The sequence below is a fragment of the Camelus dromedarius genome, chromosome 2 (genome assembly GCF_036321535.1).
Source record: "Camelus dromedarius isolate mCamDro1 chromosome 2, mCamDro1.pat, whole genome shotgun sequence".
Lineage (NCBI taxonomy): Eukaryota > Metazoa > Chordata > Mammalia > Artiodactyla > Camelidae > Camelus > Camelus dromedarius.
In genome coordinates this window covers 18,589,663-18,609,740 of record NC_087437.1, presented here as the reverse complement: position 1 = coordinate 18,609,740, position 20,078 = coordinate 18,589,663, and the positions used below count along the sequence as shown (strand labels likewise).

General features: G+C 36.2%; 2 protein-coding genes across 11 annotated transcripts in view; one reads left to right on the top strand and one right to left on the bottom strand.

The window, feature by feature from the left end:
* CEP70 (centrosomal protein 70) overlaps positions 1 to 13,732 on the top strand; it is a 70,060-nt gene extending 56,328 nt beyond the window's left edge. For 6 of the 9 annotated variants that reach the window (XR_010383124.1, XR_010383128.1, XR_010383121.1 and 3 more), the window contains 8 exons: positions 3,051 to 3,221; positions 7,184 to 7,330; positions 7,513 to 7,681; positions 7,854 to 7,968; positions 9,009 to 9,088; positions 11,657 to 11,688; positions 12,854 to 13,005; positions 13,372 to 13,730. Coding sequence is in view for 2 of the 9 variants with exons in the window: in XM_031442422.2 (XP_031298282.2) it covers positions 3,051 to 3,221; positions 7,184 to 7,330; positions 7,513 to 7,681; positions 7,854 to 7,968; positions 9,009 to 9,088; positions 11,657 to 11,688; positions 12,854 to 12,910 (771 nt within the window). In the remaining 7 variants the exon portion in view is untranslated. Of the gene's footprint in view, positions 1 to 3,050; positions 3,222 to 7,183; positions 7,331 to 7,512; positions 7,682 to 7,853; positions 7,969 to 9,008; positions 9,089 to 11,656; positions 11,706 to 12,853; positions 13,037 to 13,371 lie in introns of those variants that run through there. The other 3 variants (XR_010383135.1, XM_031442422.2, XM_031442770.2) reach the window with 3 other exon arrangements.
* Positions 13,733 to 17,080: 3,348 nt separating this feature from the next.
* ESYT3 (extended synaptotagmin 3) overlaps positions 17,081 to 20,078 on the bottom strand; it is a 48,046-nt gene continuing 45,048 nt past the window's right edge. For both annotated transcript variants that reach the window (XM_031442306.2, XM_031442369.2), the window contains 3 exons: positions 19,926 to 20,031; positions 19,082 to 19,131; positions 17,081 to 18,732 (listed from right to left, as the gene is read on the bottom strand). In XM_031442306.2, the coding sequence (XP_031298166.1) occupies positions 18,696 to 18,732; positions 19,082 to 19,131; positions 19,926 to 20,031 (193 nt within the window). In that variant the 3' untranslated portion in view covers positions 17,081 to 18,695. The remainder of the gene's footprint in view (positions 18,733 to 19,081; positions 19,132 to 19,925; positions 20,032 to 20,078) is intronic.

Here is a 20,078-nt window from a genome sequence, read left to right as displayed (position 1 = left end):
AGTACCTGCAAACTCTTACTGAATAAGACCTATATTGTGAGTTTTCTTTTTTTTTTAATTCCAATGTCTCTTGAGAATTAAGTTATTTTACCATTTATTAATTGTTAATACATCTTTTGCTGCCAGTCATCAGAGTGTGGTTAAGTCATAAAGAAGAATATACTCTGCTGTCAATAATAATTCAGTGGAGGGGAATCAATTAACTTTTCCATTAAAAGATATGTTTATATATAAGAGAAGTGAAATGTCAAAATACACGCTCTTGAACTAAAAAAAAAATGCTCTAACATCCAAAGTCATATTACTAGGAGACCTATGAGTTGTAGCTTGACGTATAAGTAGGGACAAAGATTCAGTATCAAAATGGTATCGTTTGTCAAATGGGCTGGGCTTGCTGGTGGTAAATAAGGAAATGGCTTAACTCTTCTCCCTTTGAACTGGCTGTTTTGAGTCTCCTTTTCTTCTCCTTCAGTGATATGTAAGGTAAATAAAACTCAGAGCTTTTGGCAGGGGTGGTTATAGTCACGTATTATATATATTAGGATATTTAAAATTCAGTCCAGGCATTGATGATATTAGGGAACTATTGTTAATTGTTAAATGTATAATGTATTCAAGTGTGCACTAATACGCCGCAAGGAAGGAAAGGAAGAGAATGTCTAGAATATAGGAGAATCCCTTAGGGCAACTCTTAGTATTGCCACACCTTGTGATAAAGATAAATGGAAAACTCCAACAGCCTAGTCCAGGTAGAATTATTAATGGTCCATACCCTTAGGAGTGAAGATTTGGTTTATCCCAGCAAGTAAAGAACCAGAACCAGCTGAGGTGCTTGCTGAAGGCAAAGGTAATCAAGAATAGGTAATGGAAGAAAGTAGTGATAAATATGTCTGACCACATAATGAGTTACAGAAATGAGGATTATAATTGCATTTGTATTTCCTCCTTATTTTGTTATAAATATGTTCACATGTGTGTATGTGTATATGTTTATAAATATGCACAAACATACATACATGTACATGACAAATATGTTTGTTTTCTTCCTGCTAGTATTCTCCTACCATATAACATAAGGTGTATTGACTTTATGTTATTGTTAATTTTATATCTTAATATTTAAATTACAGAGCATCAAGGAGAAGAGTAGCCATCACTTTAGGACTTTACCTCTTCTTCTGGCGAAGGGGTTAGTGCATTTTCGGTTGTACACTGCATACTTGTATCATGTTAGGTGATCTATGATCTTGGTATTGTCTTTATTTGGAGGTTAATTATGGTTTAAGGCAAAGTGTATGGGTGCCAGGTTGACAAGGGGTGGACTTGTGATGGTTAATTTTATGTGTCAACTTGGCTTGATCAGAGGGTGCCCAGATATTTGATCAGACATTGTTCTGGGTGTGTCTGTGAGGATATTTCTAGATGAGGTTAACATTTTAAATGGTAGACTGGGTAAAACAAGTTGTCCACCCTAATGTGAGTGGATTTCATCCAATCAGTAGGACAAGACCTGAGCAGGACAAAAAGGCTGAGGAAGAGGGAACTTTTTGCCTGCCTGACTAACTTTGAGCTAGGACATCAATTTTTTTTCCTGCCTTCAAATGTTGTAATGAAACATTGGCTCCTCCTGGGTCTCAAGCCTAAGGGCATTTGAATTGGAACTATGCCCCTGGCTCTCCTGGGTCTTCAGTGTTGCTGGCTGCAGATCTTGAGGCTTGTCAGCCCCCATAATTGTGTGAGCCAGTTCCTTATAATAAATAAATACACACACACACACACATAAAACATCCTAATGGTTCTGTTTCTCTGGAGAACCCTGACTACTATAGTATTTACTATTTATATTTTATTTTCTGTATGTTTCAAAATTTTCTTGATGAAAAATTGGGAGAAAAGGTCATTCAGATCTCAGTCAGATCTTCAATTTCTCATCCAGTTCAAAGCTTCTACCTTATGCTTAGTTTATCTCATGTCTGACATACACTTCTTTTAATAAGCAGTGTGGCAAGGAACTGTGATCTGTTTCTTTATTCTCATTGCTCCCCTTCTCTCCTAGTTCTCTGCTGTATCTAGCTGCTTCCAGGGTGGCAGTGAGAGTGGATGTTGGGTGAGAATAGAAAGCAAAAGGGTAGAATCTTTCTTGACTGATGTTGGTATAGTCTAGCACTGATGCCCTTTGTGTGCCTAATGACCAAATACTGCCTGTTTTTCTCTTTCATGGAACACACGTGTGTGTGTGTGTGTGTGTGTGTGTATATGTGTGTGTAGCCCCTACCAGCTAGGGACCTTGGCAATGTACCATTTTGTGGGCAGTCCATTTTCCAGCTGACCTCATGTATCTCTCTCTTCCTCTTGTTCAAATGACACTCTCCTGGTTTCTCTAGCTCTAGGTAGTTGTTGTTGTTGTTGTTGTTGTTGTTGTTGTTGTTGTTGTTGTTGTTGTTGTTGTTGTTGTTTTAATCTTGAAAGCAAAGCTTGACTGTCTTCCAAAGTGTCCACTTGGCCACAGGGTGTATCTTACCCTACCACAGTGTAAAATGGCAGGCCTCTCTTGTTGCTGCCTCCTCTCCTTGCTCTAGTCCATCTTTATATAGGTATCAGTTCATTTTTGCTATGTAACAAATCCTCCTACAATTTAGTGACAAAATAAAATAACAACCCTTTAATACTGTGTTCAGACAGCTGGGCAGTTCTGTTCCTTGTGGCTGGGCTCCCTCATGCATCTGCTATCAGATACAAGTCAGCTAAGTGGCTAGAGTTGGGTGGATACCAGGGTGATTGGGGTGACTGGGCCATGCGTCTTTCATCATCCACCATTTCATCTGGGCTTGTCCCCATGGGAGCAGAGCTCAACGGGAGACACCAGAAATGATCAGGAGCCCTTGAGTCTTGGGCTCCAAGATGGCACACCATTACTTCCTTTTCTGTGGGCCAATGCCCCCCCCCCAAATATACACACATACACACACATACACATATATACATACATATACATATATTTGATAGGACTGTGATAAACATTTCAACTAAAAATACTGTCTCTTTTAAAGGTATTGAGTAGCATCAATTCAATTATTCATAATCCAAGAGCTCCAGTAATAATTTATAAACAGAGCAAAGGAGGAGCCCAACATTTTAATAAAGATCTTGTTCAAGATTGTGGATTTGAGCATCTTGTTCCTATAATAGAAATGTGGGCAGATCAACTGATTTCCTTAAAGGTAAGGGGCTGAATATACTTTACATGCTTTGAAAATCTATTGGTGTCTGTGGGCCTTATTACTAGGACTAGGCTTAATTTTTTATTTGTTTTAACTATGAAGGCTTATAAAAGGATTAGCTTATGTAAAACATGAATCTTGCTACTTACATATTTTTGCCTCTGTAAAGTTCTACCAAGCAAGACATTTTTTAGTCCTGTTGCCAAGCTGCAAATCTATAGAGGAGTCACGTTACTCTTCCAGGCTCTTCCCTGTTCCACTTTCATCTCCCTCTTTGGTGTCCTCATGCTACAGATTTTCCTGGCTCTTGTTCCTCTTTGGATGTAGTGTCTTATCCTTTATTCCATTTTAATTGGGGATTTTTTTCTCTCTTCGTATTTTATTTCTCTTCTCTCAGAACTGAGCTTATCTCCATGTCTGTCTTTTCTCTAGAGCAAATACTAGTCCTGCCTACCCTATCCATGGAAGGTTAAAATCTCTTCACTTTATAGAGTCATCTTGTATTCTTGATTATATAACTTTGGTTTTGTTTTTTTTTAGTTTTCGTTGAGTGGTTCACTGATAGGAGAATTGATCAAGTAGTAGTATTTAGTTTCTGTTTCCTTTGAAACTTTAGATTTCTCAATAACATATATAAATATATATAGCACTACCTCTGTTCATGAGGATGTGATTAAGTAATAGTATTTGTCAACAGAAGCCCTATTACATGAAGTACAAGTGATGCAGAAGATTATGTCAGAGTGTGTAAGCTCCATGAATTTTGTCTTTTTCTCTTATATGTCCCAGGATCCTCCTGCTACATAATAAGTGCTCAGTATTTCTGAAATGAGGGAAACAGAATAACACATTCCAAGACAATAAAATGGAAATAATACTGAATTTTTAAAAATTTTTAATGAAAACATACCTGTAAATGATGAACCGCACATTCAGCCTAATTTCTCCTTCCCTTTTTATATAGGGCTCAGATAGAGCTGTAATACAGAAAATACTTTAATTAAGGGACATCATTGGATCAATATACCTATTTTATAGGCCCGAGTTCCTCCAGTTTGTCTCAGAAGAGGATGAAAAAATTAGTGGTTGATTATGTAAATTATGGTGTTTTTCCCAATGATTGCTCATCAGGGGGTTCTCCCAGTAGGAGGGAACAGTGCTAACTCCAGTTTTCTCCTTCTCAGGGCAGATGGGCTAGAAAATGCCCCAGCCTTATCAAGAGAAGGGAAAAGACTAGGAGAGAAGGGCAAAGGGAGGAGTCAAATAAGTAGATTGTTATTGATTATTTATTATGTTCAAGGCACTGTTAGAGGTATTAGAAAAGGTGAACACAAGATTCAGACTAAATGGAGAGAGAAAACCTACTAAAAAATATGAAATAAAACTTAACCATTCAAGATATCATTAGAAGAAATGAATGCCATGAAAACAGTACACAATGAAGTGCCAGGTGAATGATATGGATAACTTGTAGTTTCTGGAGGAAGAAGAGCCCCCCAAAAAGCTTTACAGTAGTGATGCCTTCTTACTGTTGTATAGTTTTCCCACTAGGAGACAAGGAGAATTAGCTTTTAATTAGAATATTCTGAGGACCACTTCCCAGGAGAAATTTAGTGGCTCTACCACTAAAGTAACCGCATGGATTTTAGTCAGTGGTTTAGGTGTTTTTTTACCTTGTACTGCAGAATCAGGATCCATATTGAGAAACTACATGAGATTCTCTGAGGTTGCCTCATATGAAAGATTTTCTATACTGTGGTAGCCTCTAACTTTGGGACAACCATCTTCCCAGATTAATCTTTTACTCAGGTTAGATTTGGCTTAAAAGAGGATAGGGAAAGCATGGAGCTAGGTATCTGCCTCCTTCCGTCTTTGCCACCAACCTTCCTGGGAAAAGTAAGCTACAGGTACTGTAGCTGTTCCAGCCTGGTACACTGTTGTGCGCTGTGGCTTTCCCATTCCCATTCCCCAGCCACACAAAGTCAGACAGGATCTTGGTTGTACTTCCACATCCCCACAACTGAGCAATGTGGAAAACCTAGGAGGCCCTCTTCCAGATTTTTCAGGACTTGCTTGATGGATTGTGAAACTACCAGCTTCCTGTCACTGCTAAGTAGACTGGAACATCTTTTTTTTTTTTTTTCCTTAACTTTTAATACTTTTATTCTCAAGCAAAAATTTATATTTAATGTGCTTTTACCATAGACCATTTCTTTATAATTGCACCTTATTGATGGAGTATTGGTTAATGAAGGCATCATTATGCTCTGGCTTCCTGACTTTTTTTTCAAATTCTGGTGGCAGTTATTATTTAACATTTATTTGACTCTGAAATGTATTGCCTTGAAGTGCTAAAGTAGATAATTGCCTTCTCACCAAATGAAAGGTTAAAGATATCAATATGTGAGGTCTGGGCATTATTATTTGGAGAGTGTTAAATAAGTGGAGAACTAAAATAAGTTGATAAAAGTAAAAATTCCTTGTACTTCTTTCTGTATTGTAGAGTTGTACTGTCTAATACAGTAACTGCTACCACATAGCTTTTGATCACTTGAAATAGCACTAGTCTCAATTGAGATGTGCTACAAGTATAAAATTACACACTGGATTTAGAAGACTTAGTGTAGAAAAAAATTAATATATTATGTATTAAATTAAAATATTTTGGATATATTGGGTTAAATATTAAAATTAATGTCACTTGTTTCTTTTTCTTTCTTTTTTTTTTTAAATTTAAGTACAGTTAATTACAGTGTGTCGACTTCTGGTGTACAGCACAATGTTCCAATCATGCATAGACATACGTATATTTGTTTTCATATTCTTGTTTCTTTTCACTGTTTAAATGTGGCTAGTAGACAGTACTACTGTGACACACATTACATTTCTTTTGGACAGCATTGTTCTAAAGGGCCAAACACTATGCCATGCACATAGTAAATGCTCAGTAAATATTTTTTTATTAATTGACTAGTCTTAGAGATCTAAACTTCCAGGAGCCTTGCCCTATGTGCACAGTTTTAAATAGATTAGGACAACATGTCTAGGCCAAGAAAACTAAGGAGGCAGTCATGAAGATTAAGTAGAATTAACTTAGGCATCCTTTCAAACAAACTATAGTATGTATAGATACATACTATAAATAACATGGAGGAATCTTGAAAACAGTATTCTAAGTGAAAGATGGTAGTCACAAAAGGCTGCTTATTGTATGATTACATTTTTTTGGTGAGATGCCCAGAATAGGCAAATCCATAGAAACAGAAAGTAGATTCGTAGTTACCCAGAGGCTGGGAGCAGGAGAGAATGGGGAATGACTGCAAGTGGGTACAGGGTTTCTTTCTGGGGTAATGAAAATGTCCTGGAATTAGATAATGGTGATAATTGTACATCTCTGTAAATAAATCAGAACTACTAAATTGTACATTTAAAAGAGGATGAATTTTATGGTACGTGAATTATATCTTAATAAATCTGTTATTTTAAAAATCAAGGATAAAATATAAAGGACAAGCTTATTTTTTATTCATCAGTATTTCAAAATAATTACATAAATAACAAATACTACTAATAAATAACATATAATCACTTTAAACATCCACACTTGAGGTAATCAATGTATGTATATCGTTTTTTGTAAGGCCTGTATTTTCCTGGAGAAAACTAATTTAGCAGACTTTTTCTAAGCTGGTAATGAGAGGGCAGGATGGGTAGAGTGCATGCTTAGCATACATAGGATCCTGGGTTCAATCCCCAGCACCTCCATTAAAATAAATAAGTAAATAAACCTAATTACTTCCCCCCCAACAAACAAACAAACAAAACTGGTAATGGTATTTTTTAAGAACTGATGATGGTTAATATATATATTAAATCTGCCTGGATAATTATATTTTATTAGCATTATATAGAAGCTACTATTTTTTAATCAATAAGAGCATGTCATTTCTTTTGTTGTGAAGGATTTGTATAAGTCCTTGAAACTACTCTCTGCCGAACTGGTGCCTTGGCATAATTTAAAGAAGCAGGATGAAAATGAAGGTATCAAAGTTGAAGATCTGTTGTTTATAGTAGATACCATGTTAGAAGAAGTTGAAAATAAGGAAAAGGTAATACTACCTAATACTTACATAAATGTTCACATTTTAATGTAATCTAGTCTTAGCAACTGATAATGATGTGGATAAGATATTTGTTCTACTAGAACTCTAGTTCTCTTTTTAAAGTTTTTATTAAAGATTTGGAATTAAGATGTGAACTATGTTTCTTTTCCTTCCTCTCTTCTGGGCAGGACAGTAATATGCCAAATGTTCAAATTTTGCAAGCTATTGTTTCTCACTTCCAAAAATTATTTGATGTGCCTTCTTTAACTGGAGTCTATCCCCGAATGAATGAAGTTTATACTAGGCTTGGAGAAATGAACAATGCTGTGAGAAACCTCCAGGAACTCTTAGAACTAGGTGATGATCCTTTGTCATTTTTGGCCCCACATTTAAGAATTATTCCTAATAAGTCAACAAAAAGTAGGTTAAAAAAGAAAAAACTGAGGATAACTAATGCATAAAGAGTTTGATTTAATGATTTTGCAAGTTCTCTTTTAAAATGCCTTATCCTTTTATTTCCCTTTTGCAGATAGTTCATCCTCATTATGTGTGCTGGTGAGCACAGTTGGAAAATTGTGTAGGCTGATTAATGAAGATGTGAATGAACAGGTTATGCAGGTATTAGGACCTGAAGACCTCCAAAGGTATTTACTGTAAAAATTTGCAAAGTATCATCCAGAATGTTTGGAATGGTGAAATTAAAGACTTTCAAAACTTCATAAGTTATTTACCTTTCCTTTTTGGAACAGCATTTTTAAAAGTAATTTGACAATCTAAAATAATCTCACACTTTAGGGATGGAGAGAATGTCAAATATTTTCAAGATAAAAATAGATTCTAGGGCCTATAAGTTTACATAGAGTGGGTCAGGACTCTAGCATCATTGCTATAAGCCTGTTCCCAAAGAAAACTATATATGGGGAAATTCAAACCTTGTTAGTAACTTCATGTAAATTCAGAATATATAAACAAGTCTGATTTTTAGTATGTTACCATAAATTACTGAATGATTACTAATGGTATATATATTATTTGATTAGAAGATGTTAAGAATTTTTTTTTAAGCTAGGCATCATCAACATAAATCCTGATTTTTTTCTTTAAATATCAAAATATAGCTGTCCTCTTCCTCCCTCCTCCAGATTTTATACTGCAGCCTGTGGGAAGGGGAACACACACATATACCACCTATTCCATAAGTTCTGCAAGTTTTCCAAGAACCCTTGCCTAATCTGACACTTGAATCTTCTGATACTTGATGCTTTTAAAAGGAGTATGTGTCTCACTATTGGTCTTTTTCCCCTTCCCACAGTTTTACTGATTACTGGTACTTATTCTTAATGTTTAATAGAATATTGGCTATAAATGGCAGTTATTTTTAGAAAATGTTATAAAAGCATGGTCTCTTAAGAATCCTCAAGCTAAATAGAAAGTCTCCCATATTAGGAACGTTACATAAATTTAACTTTGGAATAGATTACACTGATAATAAGATTTTTTTTTTTTAGAAAAGTGTTATTAGATGAACAAAGAGCTCAAAAAGGAAGGATTGCAGTAAATGATCATTAAACTTATATTTAAATTAGCAGGACAATTTCTTTCCATTTTGAAATGTTCTATTTCCAATCAGATGCAAGAACCCTAAGTTGGAAATTCAGTGTAAACTGTGCATTTTTTTTAAAAGCATTATCAACAAATTGGAAGAACATGAGGAGTTTTTCCCAGCATTTCAGGCATTTACTAATGATCTACTTGAAATCTTAGGTAAGACTTCTGATGGTGGTGGTTAAATTTTGAGTCTGACGTCAGTGAGTTTGAGGGAAGAGTGTGCCTAAGTCATTGGATTAGTGTTTTCACCTTGAGTGTCTGGAAACCACAACAGTTCTAGAAATGAACTTCTAACTTACCATTAGGGTTGGTTGGGATTAGTGTACAGAACAGAGAAGCACAGAACCTTTAAGAAGCTGGAGGCTGCCTTTGTTTTAGGACTTTAAAATAAGAAATGGCATTACTCTGGCTAGTCCCAGTTTAACCCTGGTTCTGTCATTGCCTAATGGGAAATGTTTGTAGAATTTATGATCTTGGAAGATGTCTTTTTTCCCTTCCTCCTCCTCCTTTTTTTAAGATAGTTCCTATCTACTGTGTTTTTTAAATACACAAATTAAAGTAATAGTAACTTAAAGTAATACAAAGTAGACATCTGTAGAAAGGACATAAATTTATAATCTGTAAAAGGGAAGAGATACATTTACACTCTTGGTCAGGTTGAGGGCTTCGTTAGTAATAATCTCTCTTAAAGGGAGAAAATGTAAGTTGCTTAGGAATCATAGGCAAAATAGAGACCCAGGTCTGTTACTTTAAGTATGATTATATATGGCTATAAAAATAATTTATTTCATTGTTAAGAGCACTTTTTAAAAAGGTAAAGTGATCTATTCATTAATGAATTCTTTTTTTTCTGTATAACTAATTTGAAATTGAAAGTTTTTTTTAAGAATGGCTCCTTGACATAGGAAATTAGATTAGGAGAGGAGATGAGGTTTAGTAGAAGTGAAAGGAATGAGTAAATTAAAATTGGGTAAGAAGATGAATAAATGAAAGAGGTGTGGACTGGAGTATATAACCATTGAACATAAAGTTTTGTGGCCAGTTTTATGTAGACTGGAAGCAAGGGAGACATGAGTGAGTGCGCTTCAGTCATGCTCATATACTTAAAAAGATCATGGCAATGGAAAATGTAATTTGGAAGTTAAACTTGAAATGTGAAATTGTAGAAATGTGTTGCCTTATATCTCGAAGAGCCTTGTTTCATGGAGTAATATGATTTTCCTTGCTTTGGGGGTAGCAATAACTTAAGCTATGAGTTTCTTGTCATAAACATTTTAGTAAGTGTGTTGGTAACACTTATTTCAGAATCCTTCTGTAGGAACTTCCTCTCAGATATGATACTTAGTATGATGCAGGTGGGATCTGATGCAGATGAACTCTGTGTATTAGTCACAGTTGAAATTCTGGAGTAAATACTGTATTTAACATTGGGAAAGTTAAGTCTGTTTTGGTAAACATGACTTTTTATTATTACTAGATGTCATATTAAGAGTCTAGAATTAGAGTGGTGGTGTACTGAATATCAGGTATGGAGAAGGACTTTTTTTCTCATGTAAGTGGCATGATTAGCTGAGAAAATTCTATCAGCTGAGATCCTCCTTCTTTTCATTTGGTGAGATAGCAGTTGTGATTTCAGAATGAGGGCCAGGGAATAATAACTTGATCTTTTACCTTACCACAGTGTAAGGTGTGAACCAAACTCTGTTGTAGGTTTGCTTTTATTTTCTCCTTCCCGATATCTTGGTGCTTTGTAAGTGGATTCAGACAAGAATTCTGACTGAAGTCAGGAGCATAAACAGCATGGGTCACGTGTTTGGGCTAAAGGAAGAACAGCCAAATCCAGCTAAACATGGAAGTAGAGAGGTGGAATCCAAGGAAGCATGTTTAATATAAAGGAAGTGAGTTTATGAACAGTGGCTCAGCAAAATCTAGAAAAAAAGTGGTGAAAATCTAGAGAACCTGCCACTGGGACTTACCTTAAGTAGAGCTGGAGTCTAAGAATAACGAGAGAAAGGGCCTTCCTTCCTCAGTGACCAGGAACTTTCAGACAGTGAATTCCAACTTAGGCTGGTTGGAAGAAGATAGTCTTAGGAAGAGAAGTCAAATTCAGAAAGAACCTGGCAGAGAAGAACCTGACATGTCTGGTACACTGGACCAGGCGAAGCTCTGTGATGCACCGCATCAGAGGTCTGTGCTGAGACACCGCGTATCTTTATTTAGGGAGATAGGGTTCATCCTAAAAGGTAGACCTAAGAGCGATCCTACTAATGAGAAATCTTTCTCAGAGAATTAGGATAGGACTGTGTTCCAAGAGAAGAAATCCCTAAATCCTCAGATGGGGAGCCAGGAGAGAGACAGCCTCTACCTGGGGTTTCGCCATGGAGGCTCACCTGTGTAATTATACAGATTTAAAGAGGCAGTAACATAATAACAAAAATGTGGCTAGTAAGAACTATTAATAAGAGCACACTGCTACTGAGGTTAATATCAGAGTCAGGATGCTTTTGTAGGTATGTGGTAGCTTTGACAAAGAGCTGCCCTGTGAAGCATCTGTGTCTGAATCAGTGATATTATCACCACTGTCAGAGAAAAATTTCATATGGATGAAAGACTAGTGTTGTTGCCTTTGTGTTCGAGGTTTGCTTTTGCATAGAGATTCTCATTTCATCTGAGCCTAACACTGGATAAAGCTCTTCTTTCATTATTCTTGTTTTTCTGTTACAGAAATTGATGACTTGGATGCCATTGTACCTGCAGTAAGGAAATTAAAAATACTTTCATACTGAAAACAAATCAAATCATTTTTACTGTGTAAATTGCATTCTTAACATTTTAAGTATTTTGTAGGATCTTACTTTGAGATAAGGGTTATAAAATGTATTTACTCTCGGAATTTACCCCCTTCTTTGTATTGGGTCCTCCAACCATAAAATTATTAACTTTGAGATTCTTGTATAGAAAACAGTTGCTAAGTTTAAGTAGGAAGTTAACTTTAGATCCTTTAATCATTTCTTAAGCAATTCTTGAGTGCTTAACATTTAAGATTGTTTTAAAGTACAGTGTGTAAGAGAGAAACCCAGGGAGAGATAGTGCAAGTAATAGAGAGGTTGCATTTAAGTTTAGAGTTCAGTGACCTTTTTGGTTCTGGAACAAGGAATGCCAGTGTCTCTCTTAAGTCCAGCCAGCAGGAAGCAATTGCTTTCCTGGCAAGGAAGTGGCACATTCTATTAAGATATCCCTCATAACACTTGCCCTTTCAGATCAGGAGGAAGAAAAGGAAGAAGGAAAAAATTGTTTTATTGTGTTAGGGTAGGGAATGAATTATGGGATAAAATAGATGAGTGGATAGAAGTCTCTCATAAAAAAATCTTTTTTGCTGTCTTGATGTAATAATACTTTTTATAAGGGCATGAGATATTAAATAAAATTTTTGTAAAGAATTTCCAAACAGAGGTGTCCTCAGTGACTTATTTGTATTCCTCACAAATAATGAGTCATATTCTCTTACTAGGCTGAGCCTTCCTTGGGCAACTTTGCAATTTGTCGGAATCTTTGTGGCTTCTTTATATGTGATGAATTTCCCCATTTTCCACATGTGCTTTAAAAAAAAGTATATATAGTGCTATTGTATTGTTTAAATCTACTTTATTTCTATCATTTTTTTGCCTGATTGATTTGTTACTTTATGGGAGACACTGAAATCTCTGTGGACTTGTGGAATTTTATTTTTTATATTTTGGGCCTATTTTTAAGTACTTATAAGTAAATTCATAGTTGATAATATCTTCTAGATTAATCTCTCTCTTTATTACTATTTATGCTTCTCAGCTTGAATGCAATTTTGTCCTTTCTTTTAATTAATAGTTGCCAGATATTTTTACTTCTCTTTTTCATTTATTTCATGAATCCTTTTTATTACAGAATGTAACACATATGCTCAATGTGGTAAAAACCATAAATGTCAAGTGTAATGAATGATAATAAAGTGGACACCCATGCAACAACCAAAAATTAGAACATTGCCAGCACTCCAGCAGCCTCTCCCACACACCATATGTGCCTTCTCTCAAGAGGTAGCCATTAGCCTGACTTACGTTAATCACTTACTTATTTTTTTAAATCATTTTGCCACTTTTGTCTGTATGCCTAAACCAAGGTAGCTGAGTTTTGCCTGTTTTTGAACTTTATAAAAATGGCATCATTTTGTTCATATTCTTATAAATTTTTCTTCTTTTGTTCAGTATTATGTTCATCCATGTTGTTGTGTGTAGGTCCAGATCATTTACTTTCATTGGTGCCTAGTATTCCTCTATGAATGTTCCATAATTCATTTGTCTGTTCTACTGGGGATTGACATTTGGGTTGTTTCTAGTTCTTGGCTGTTTTGAATGACTGCTGTGAACATTCTTGTATGTGCATCCTTGTACACCTCTGTGCAGGTTTTCTGGAATCAATATCCAAGAAGTAAAATTGCTGTGTCCTAGAGGAAAACACGTCTGTATACAGTCACAGAGGCTGTGTCCTGAACAAGTGGAGGTGGTACCATTTCTATAGATAAAGGATGTGAAGGGAACCTCTGGGGATTTATAATGTGGCAACTTTGACAAACAATATGTATTTCAACTTTAGAAGACAATGCCAAACTTTTTTCCAGAGTGATTTACCAGTTTATACTCCCACCATTAATATATGAGAGTTCCCAATTGTCTACATCCTGACCAGTTTTTGGTAAGTCAGATTTTTAAATTTTTTGCAGTGTAGTGTATTAGTGTGGCTTTAATGTTTATTTCCCTGATTACTAATGAAGTTAAACATCTCTCCTTTGTTGGCCATTTGTATTTCTTTTTTTGAAGTGCTTATGTCTTTTGTTCATTTTTCTGTTGAACTGTCTTATTGATTTATAAGTTATTTATATATGTGGGACATGAGCCATGTGTTGCAGATGTTGTCTTCTTTGTCCTCTTTCCATTTTCCTCTACTTTCTTTTTATGGACTGAAGAACTTAATTTTAATATAGACAATAGAGTTAGAGGTGTAGAGATTCTAGTTAGTGCTCTTTGTGTCTTATGAAATTTTTCTCTAGTCACAAATTGTCAGGTTATTCTCCTATATTATCTTACAGCTGTATGGTTTTGCCGTTCACTTAGTCTCATATACCTGGAGTTTTGTTTTGTTTTTTAATGTGGTATGAGTAAAGGACCATTTTATATTTTTCATTATGGATACTCAGTTGTCTCAGCACCATTTTTGAAAAATCTCTCATTTCCCCTCTACTCATAGTGCTACCTCTGCCATAATTCGGTTACCTATGTGTGAGTGTGTCTATTACCAGACCCTTTTCTAGTCCTTTGGACCAGTTGTCTCTCTCTGCACTAGTACCCCCCTGTCTTCATTATTTTAACTTTAAAATAAGCTGTTATCCATTTGAAGGCTTCCTACCCTTTGTATTTCTATGTATATTGAATCTGCTTATCAAGTGATAGACACATGTACAACTTATTGGGATTTTTATTTGGTTTTCTTTAAACATAGGATCAGTGGAGGAAATCAGCATCTGTAATGTTGGGTCTTCAAACTCCAGATATGTCATCACTCTCCACTTGGTTAGGTTTACTTTAACATTTCTTAATAAAGTTTCATAATTTTCATATAGGGATTGTTGTTGGATGTGTTCATAGTATTTGATCTTTTATACATTCATAAATTATCTTTTTAAAATTTCACTTTCTGTTGTAGGAACAGAGAACCACAGTTGATTTTTAAATATTTACTTTGTATTTAGCAACCTTGCTAAAAAAACTCTCTGATTAACTCTAGTAGTTTACCTTTAAATTATTTTGGATTTTTATGTTCATGATCATATTGTCTGTACATAACAACAGTTTTGGTCAGATATACCTGTTTTTTCTTGCCTTACTACACACGCACAATACAGTGCTGAGTAGAAGTGGTGATAGGAAACAGCCTTTTCTTGTTCCACATTTCAGAAGGAAATCTTTTAATGTTTCCACCATTAGATATAATGTTTGCTACCATTAATGTAAACAGAAATCTAAAGTGTCTTGGGTCTATCTTTTTCATCCTTTTATTTTCAACACCTCTGTGTGTTTGAAGTAAACATCTATAAATAGCATGTAGCTATACTTTATTTTCATGGAATTTGACATGGGTTTCAGTAGTGGGTTTACTGTAATTGCAGATATATTTAGAGGTCTTTTGATCATCTTTTGCATTTTATCATATTTTTCTATGCTGCTTTTTTTCTTCCCTATATTTTGAGTGGGGTTGTCTCTTTATTACCCTTTCTTCACTACTGATTTGGAAGTTTTATATTCAGCTCTGTTGATTTTTCTGTTGTTGTTCTATTTTATTGGTTATGTCAAAAAATTTTTAGACATCTTTATTGTGGTATGGTTCCTGTACAGTAAACTACATATATTTCAGATGTACCCTTTGATGAATTTTGATAGATGTATACACCAATGAAACCACTACCACAATCAAGATAGCTAACATTTCCATCACTCCCCGATATTCGAATTCCCAATTTATCCCTTCCCACCCCCTTTAGCCCCTGGTAACCATACGTTTGTTCTCTATGTCTGTGAGTCTGTCTGTTTTGTAGATACGTTCATTTGTGTCCTTCTATTAAGATTCCACGTATAAGCAATATCATATGGCATTCTTCTTTCTGGCTTCACTTAGAACGGTGATCTCCAGGTCCATCCATGTTGCTGCAAATGGCACTATTTTGTTCTTTTTCATGGCTGAGTAGTATTCCAGTCATCTGTTGATGGACACTTGGGCTGTTTCCATGTCTTGGCTATTGTAAATAGTGCTGCTATGTACATTGGGGTGCATGTGTCTTTTTGAATTCTATTTTTCTCTGGATATATGCCCAGGAGTGGGATTGCTGGCTCATATGGTAAGTTTGTTTTTAGTTTTTTAAGGAAACTCCATAGTGGCTGCACCAGTTTACCTTCCCACCAACAGTGTAGGAGAGTTCCTTTTTCTCCACACCCTCTCTAGCATTTATTGTTTGAAGACTTAATGATGGTCATTCTGACTGGTGTGAGGTAATATCTCATTATAGTTTTGATTTGCATATTCTCTAACAATTAGTGATATTGAGCATATTTTCATGTGCTTGTTGGCTATTTGGATGTCTTCTTTCGAGAGATGTCCATTTAGGTCTTCTGCCCATTTTTTGATTGGGTTGCTTGTATGTTTTGATATTAAGGTGTATGAGCTGTTTGTATAGTTTGGAAATTAGTCTCTTGTCGGTCACATCATTTGCAAATATTTTCTCCCATTCTGTAGGTTGTCTTCGTTTTGCTGATGGTATCCTTAGTCCTTTGCTGTGCAAAATTTTATCATAAATTTTTTAATGTATACTTTATCAGTTATCAGTTAGGATCCAGTCAGGAGGTGGGAACTGCACTGCACAGGTTGCCTAACAGGAAGAATTTAAAACAAGAATTGTTTGCCTGTGACCCTCCCTTTAGTGGGAATTATCTGCTGCAGTGGACATACATGTGCCCTAGATGGGAATGGCAACCCTAAGGTCCAGTTCTGTGGTTGACTGTCAGGGCTTCAGATAGTTCCAAGTTCTCAACCAGTTTTCACTATAGTTTTAAGGTGTGGGGGTTTCAATTGTGTGTAACTTCAGACCCTATTTTCCTATAGGAGAGATTAACTGATTGTTACCATCATTGCTGACAGCCAATTTCTTGTCCTCATTGGCAGCCAAGATGCGTTCTGATGACAGAACTTCAGGCTTCTTGTCCCTTACACAGTAGCCTTGCCTCCTTTCCTGATGTATGCGAAAATTCTGGTTCTCTTCAACATCTAAACACCTCTTCAACTCCTACACCCTGCTGTAGATTTTCTCTTTGGTCATTACCAGGAACTTTACCTGTGTTAGTTTTCAGTTAACCGTGTTTAAAATAAATGTTCGTGGTTTAACTAGGTTGTCTCTGTGGAAGAGAAAGGATAGATTTTCACTTGTCTGTTGTCTTTCTCAGTAGTTGTTTTAGGGTTGCTAATATTCAGGACCTGATTTATGATACGGTCCCTTATATTCTGATACGTTACCATTTGTAGGACACTTGTCTGTTTAGTGAACATTACAATGCCATGTGAGGTAGACAGGACAGGCATTAGTTGCCCCATTTTATTATGAGAATTTGTCACTCAAAATATAAATCTCAGCAGAAACAAATTTTATTACACATCTGTCACGTACTTAGCATAGTCTTGGATGATGGGGGTGAAAATCAGTTCAAGTAGCTTATGTTCAGTTGTAGAGTAAACAAACATTAAATACCAAACACAATAAGTCGTTTCTTAAGCATGTGACCTTAATACATACCTAATAAACATTTTCAAAAATTAATACTATAATGCAGGGAACTGTTAAAATGAAGAATGCACAATGTTGATAGTAGATGCTATAGGTAGGGTGTAGGAGAGGCCCTCTCACTGTGGACTGGATTAATGGAGTCACTGCCCAGGAATACTGGCAGCTGCTCCAGGAACAGGAGGAGGTGGGTTTGAGATAGGCCTCTAAGAAGTGAGTAGGCTTAGGGGGCAGGATATATTTGAACTTCTCTGGAATAGAGCATCTACACATAAATAAAGTAGCAAAAAACTGGAGACCTGGTTATGTTACGTCTGAAACACAAATTAAGGAGTGGGCTTTAGTTTTGTAGAAAATAGATAATTTGTAAGTGCGAGTAACATGACAAAAATTTTGTTCAGAAAAGCGGCAGTGAAGGCTGTGGTACGGAGAGGAAACTGATGGTAGGGATGTTGCCTGAGTGGGTAAGAGAAAAGAGGATGTGACCTTGACAACACCTCTAGGAACGTCAGAGAAAACCAGAATATTTGGTTTTATAAAGTCTGAAATGCAAGAGAGGCACTTGTTTAAATATACAATTTACATATTTTGTTGTTGTTAAAGTGTTATTTAGGAAAACCAGCTGTCTCTTGGAAAAGTGGCAAAGAATCCCCAAACCCGTCTGGGAGAGAGAGAGAAAGCCCTTTTCTCTTTGGCACCGACACTGGGCAGCAGTCTCCAGTGCTCTGCCCTGGGAGTGCAGACAGGAGACCTGGTTTTGGAATTCAGCTTATATTTTCCTATGGAAATAATGCCACCTGCTGGGTCCCAGGCCATCCCATCCTGGAATGCTTAGTTTAAGGTATTTAGGTATATCACTACAACATTGTTGCCATCAGGAAAGTACATTTTAGTTCCAAATCAGATACAGGAATAAATCTCCAGGCAGAGATGTACCAGAAGGGCTTAGGTATCATTAGCTCTTGGCACTTTGGGGTGAGTCCCCATTTAGTCTCATAAAAGAAGCCTCCTCCCTTGGTCAGTCACTACTCGGGAATAATGGTAGCTGCTCCAGGAACAGACCTCCCTCCCCCTGTGTCTGGAGACAGGAACCCTTTTGGTGCATACATTCAGGCAAGTCCTAAGTCAGACTGACTGTAATTACCAAAAGCGAAAATTCACCACTGAGGTGCTGGTAGTTTATTAGGCACTAATACCCCATTTCTTTCTGGATTTAAACAATTAAATCCAACCAAGAGATGCCTTTCATGTGTTTATCTCTTCCTAATACTATCTTGTCATGCAGTTAAACTGCATACAAGAATGTATATATATAAATGTATTTTCAAATGGCTGTCCTGATTTAAATTACAAAATACACATATGTACACATTTTAATATAAAGGTAATAAATGTTGCTCATCATCAACTTCTGGGCTGTCCATCTGGTGTCAGCTCATACCTGTAAGAGAGATGTGATTGGATCTGAGTTAATATTGAGAGCCTGTTGTGGCAGCATGAGGACAAAGTGGCCTAGTCCTGCCTGGGCTTCTGTAGGACCAGCAGAACCCATCTCTCTGTAAGCTGGCCAGCTGGGGTTAAGACTAGAGCTTGCAGAGGTCCTGTAGGTAACTGAAATCTGCAGTCAGGAAGCCTTAAGTAAAGGTAATAATCTGTCTCCCTCCTCGATAAACAAAGGCTCTGAAATGTACTGAAAAGATAAGAACTTTGGAGAGAGAAAACGGCAACTATCTGAGACAGTGTCTTACTTGAGTAGCAGATTAATGTGATAAAATGAAAGGCTCACTTACCATTGTGAGAAGCCCCTAATCAGATCTTCTTTTGATAAGTCAATCAGTACCTAAACAAACACAAATAGTCAGTTCCCTTCCCAAAAATTGCACCAAAAGGAAACATTGACCATAAAAAGGGCCCCGTTGGGTTTTGAGCAGGAGCTCTTTTTCCTTGGCTTTCAGTATGGAAACCTCTCCAGAAGGACAGTATTGGCCCTGCCCCAGTGCCCTGGGAAGAGGTGAACTGCTGCTCGTAGTTGTACCTCGGGTATTTATGTATATTTTAGAGAGAATAACTTGCCTTTACTCATTAACTGATTCAGAATTTTAAGCAAGACACAGTAGTTGCCTCACTGTGAAAATGAGAAGTGGGTTTTAGAAAATGTGTAAGAAGGTGTTTATTAAAATATAACAACTACAGAGTGTACAAAGGTCATTTTTTTTGTCTCTTTGGCATCTTCCTGAGGATTATGTTTCCTCTACTTCTACCTTAAGTAAAATCCCAGTCACTGCAAAAATTTTGTCATAATGAGACCCAAGCTTCACACAATGCTGTATTTATCAAATCAATAGTTAAACCCTAGTCGAGGTTCAAATACTTGTGTAATGATGAATTTCGATATTCTTGAGTTTCTTAAAATAGGGTTTATCATATTAATTTATATACATTACTTTCAAGAATATTTTAAAATGTTTTTTTAAAATTACATATAACAAAAAAACCTCCAAATGAGGCTGGCTATACCTTCTTTGAAGTCACTTCTGATAATGACCCATCAGAATTTCTGCAAGGGTGTGTTCCACCAGTGAAGTCCAGTTAGCTACCAGGAGGGAAAGTACCGGGAGTCCCTCTTGTACTTACTTTTCCTAGCTCTTTCCTTCTGTGGGAGCCCAGAGGCCTGCTGTTTTTCACTGCGACATCTAGTGACCTCTTCTTTACTTCCTCCATGGGAACAAAAAATTCAAATCTTTAAGAAGCAACAAGTCAAGAAGTGAGATTTATATATTTTAATCA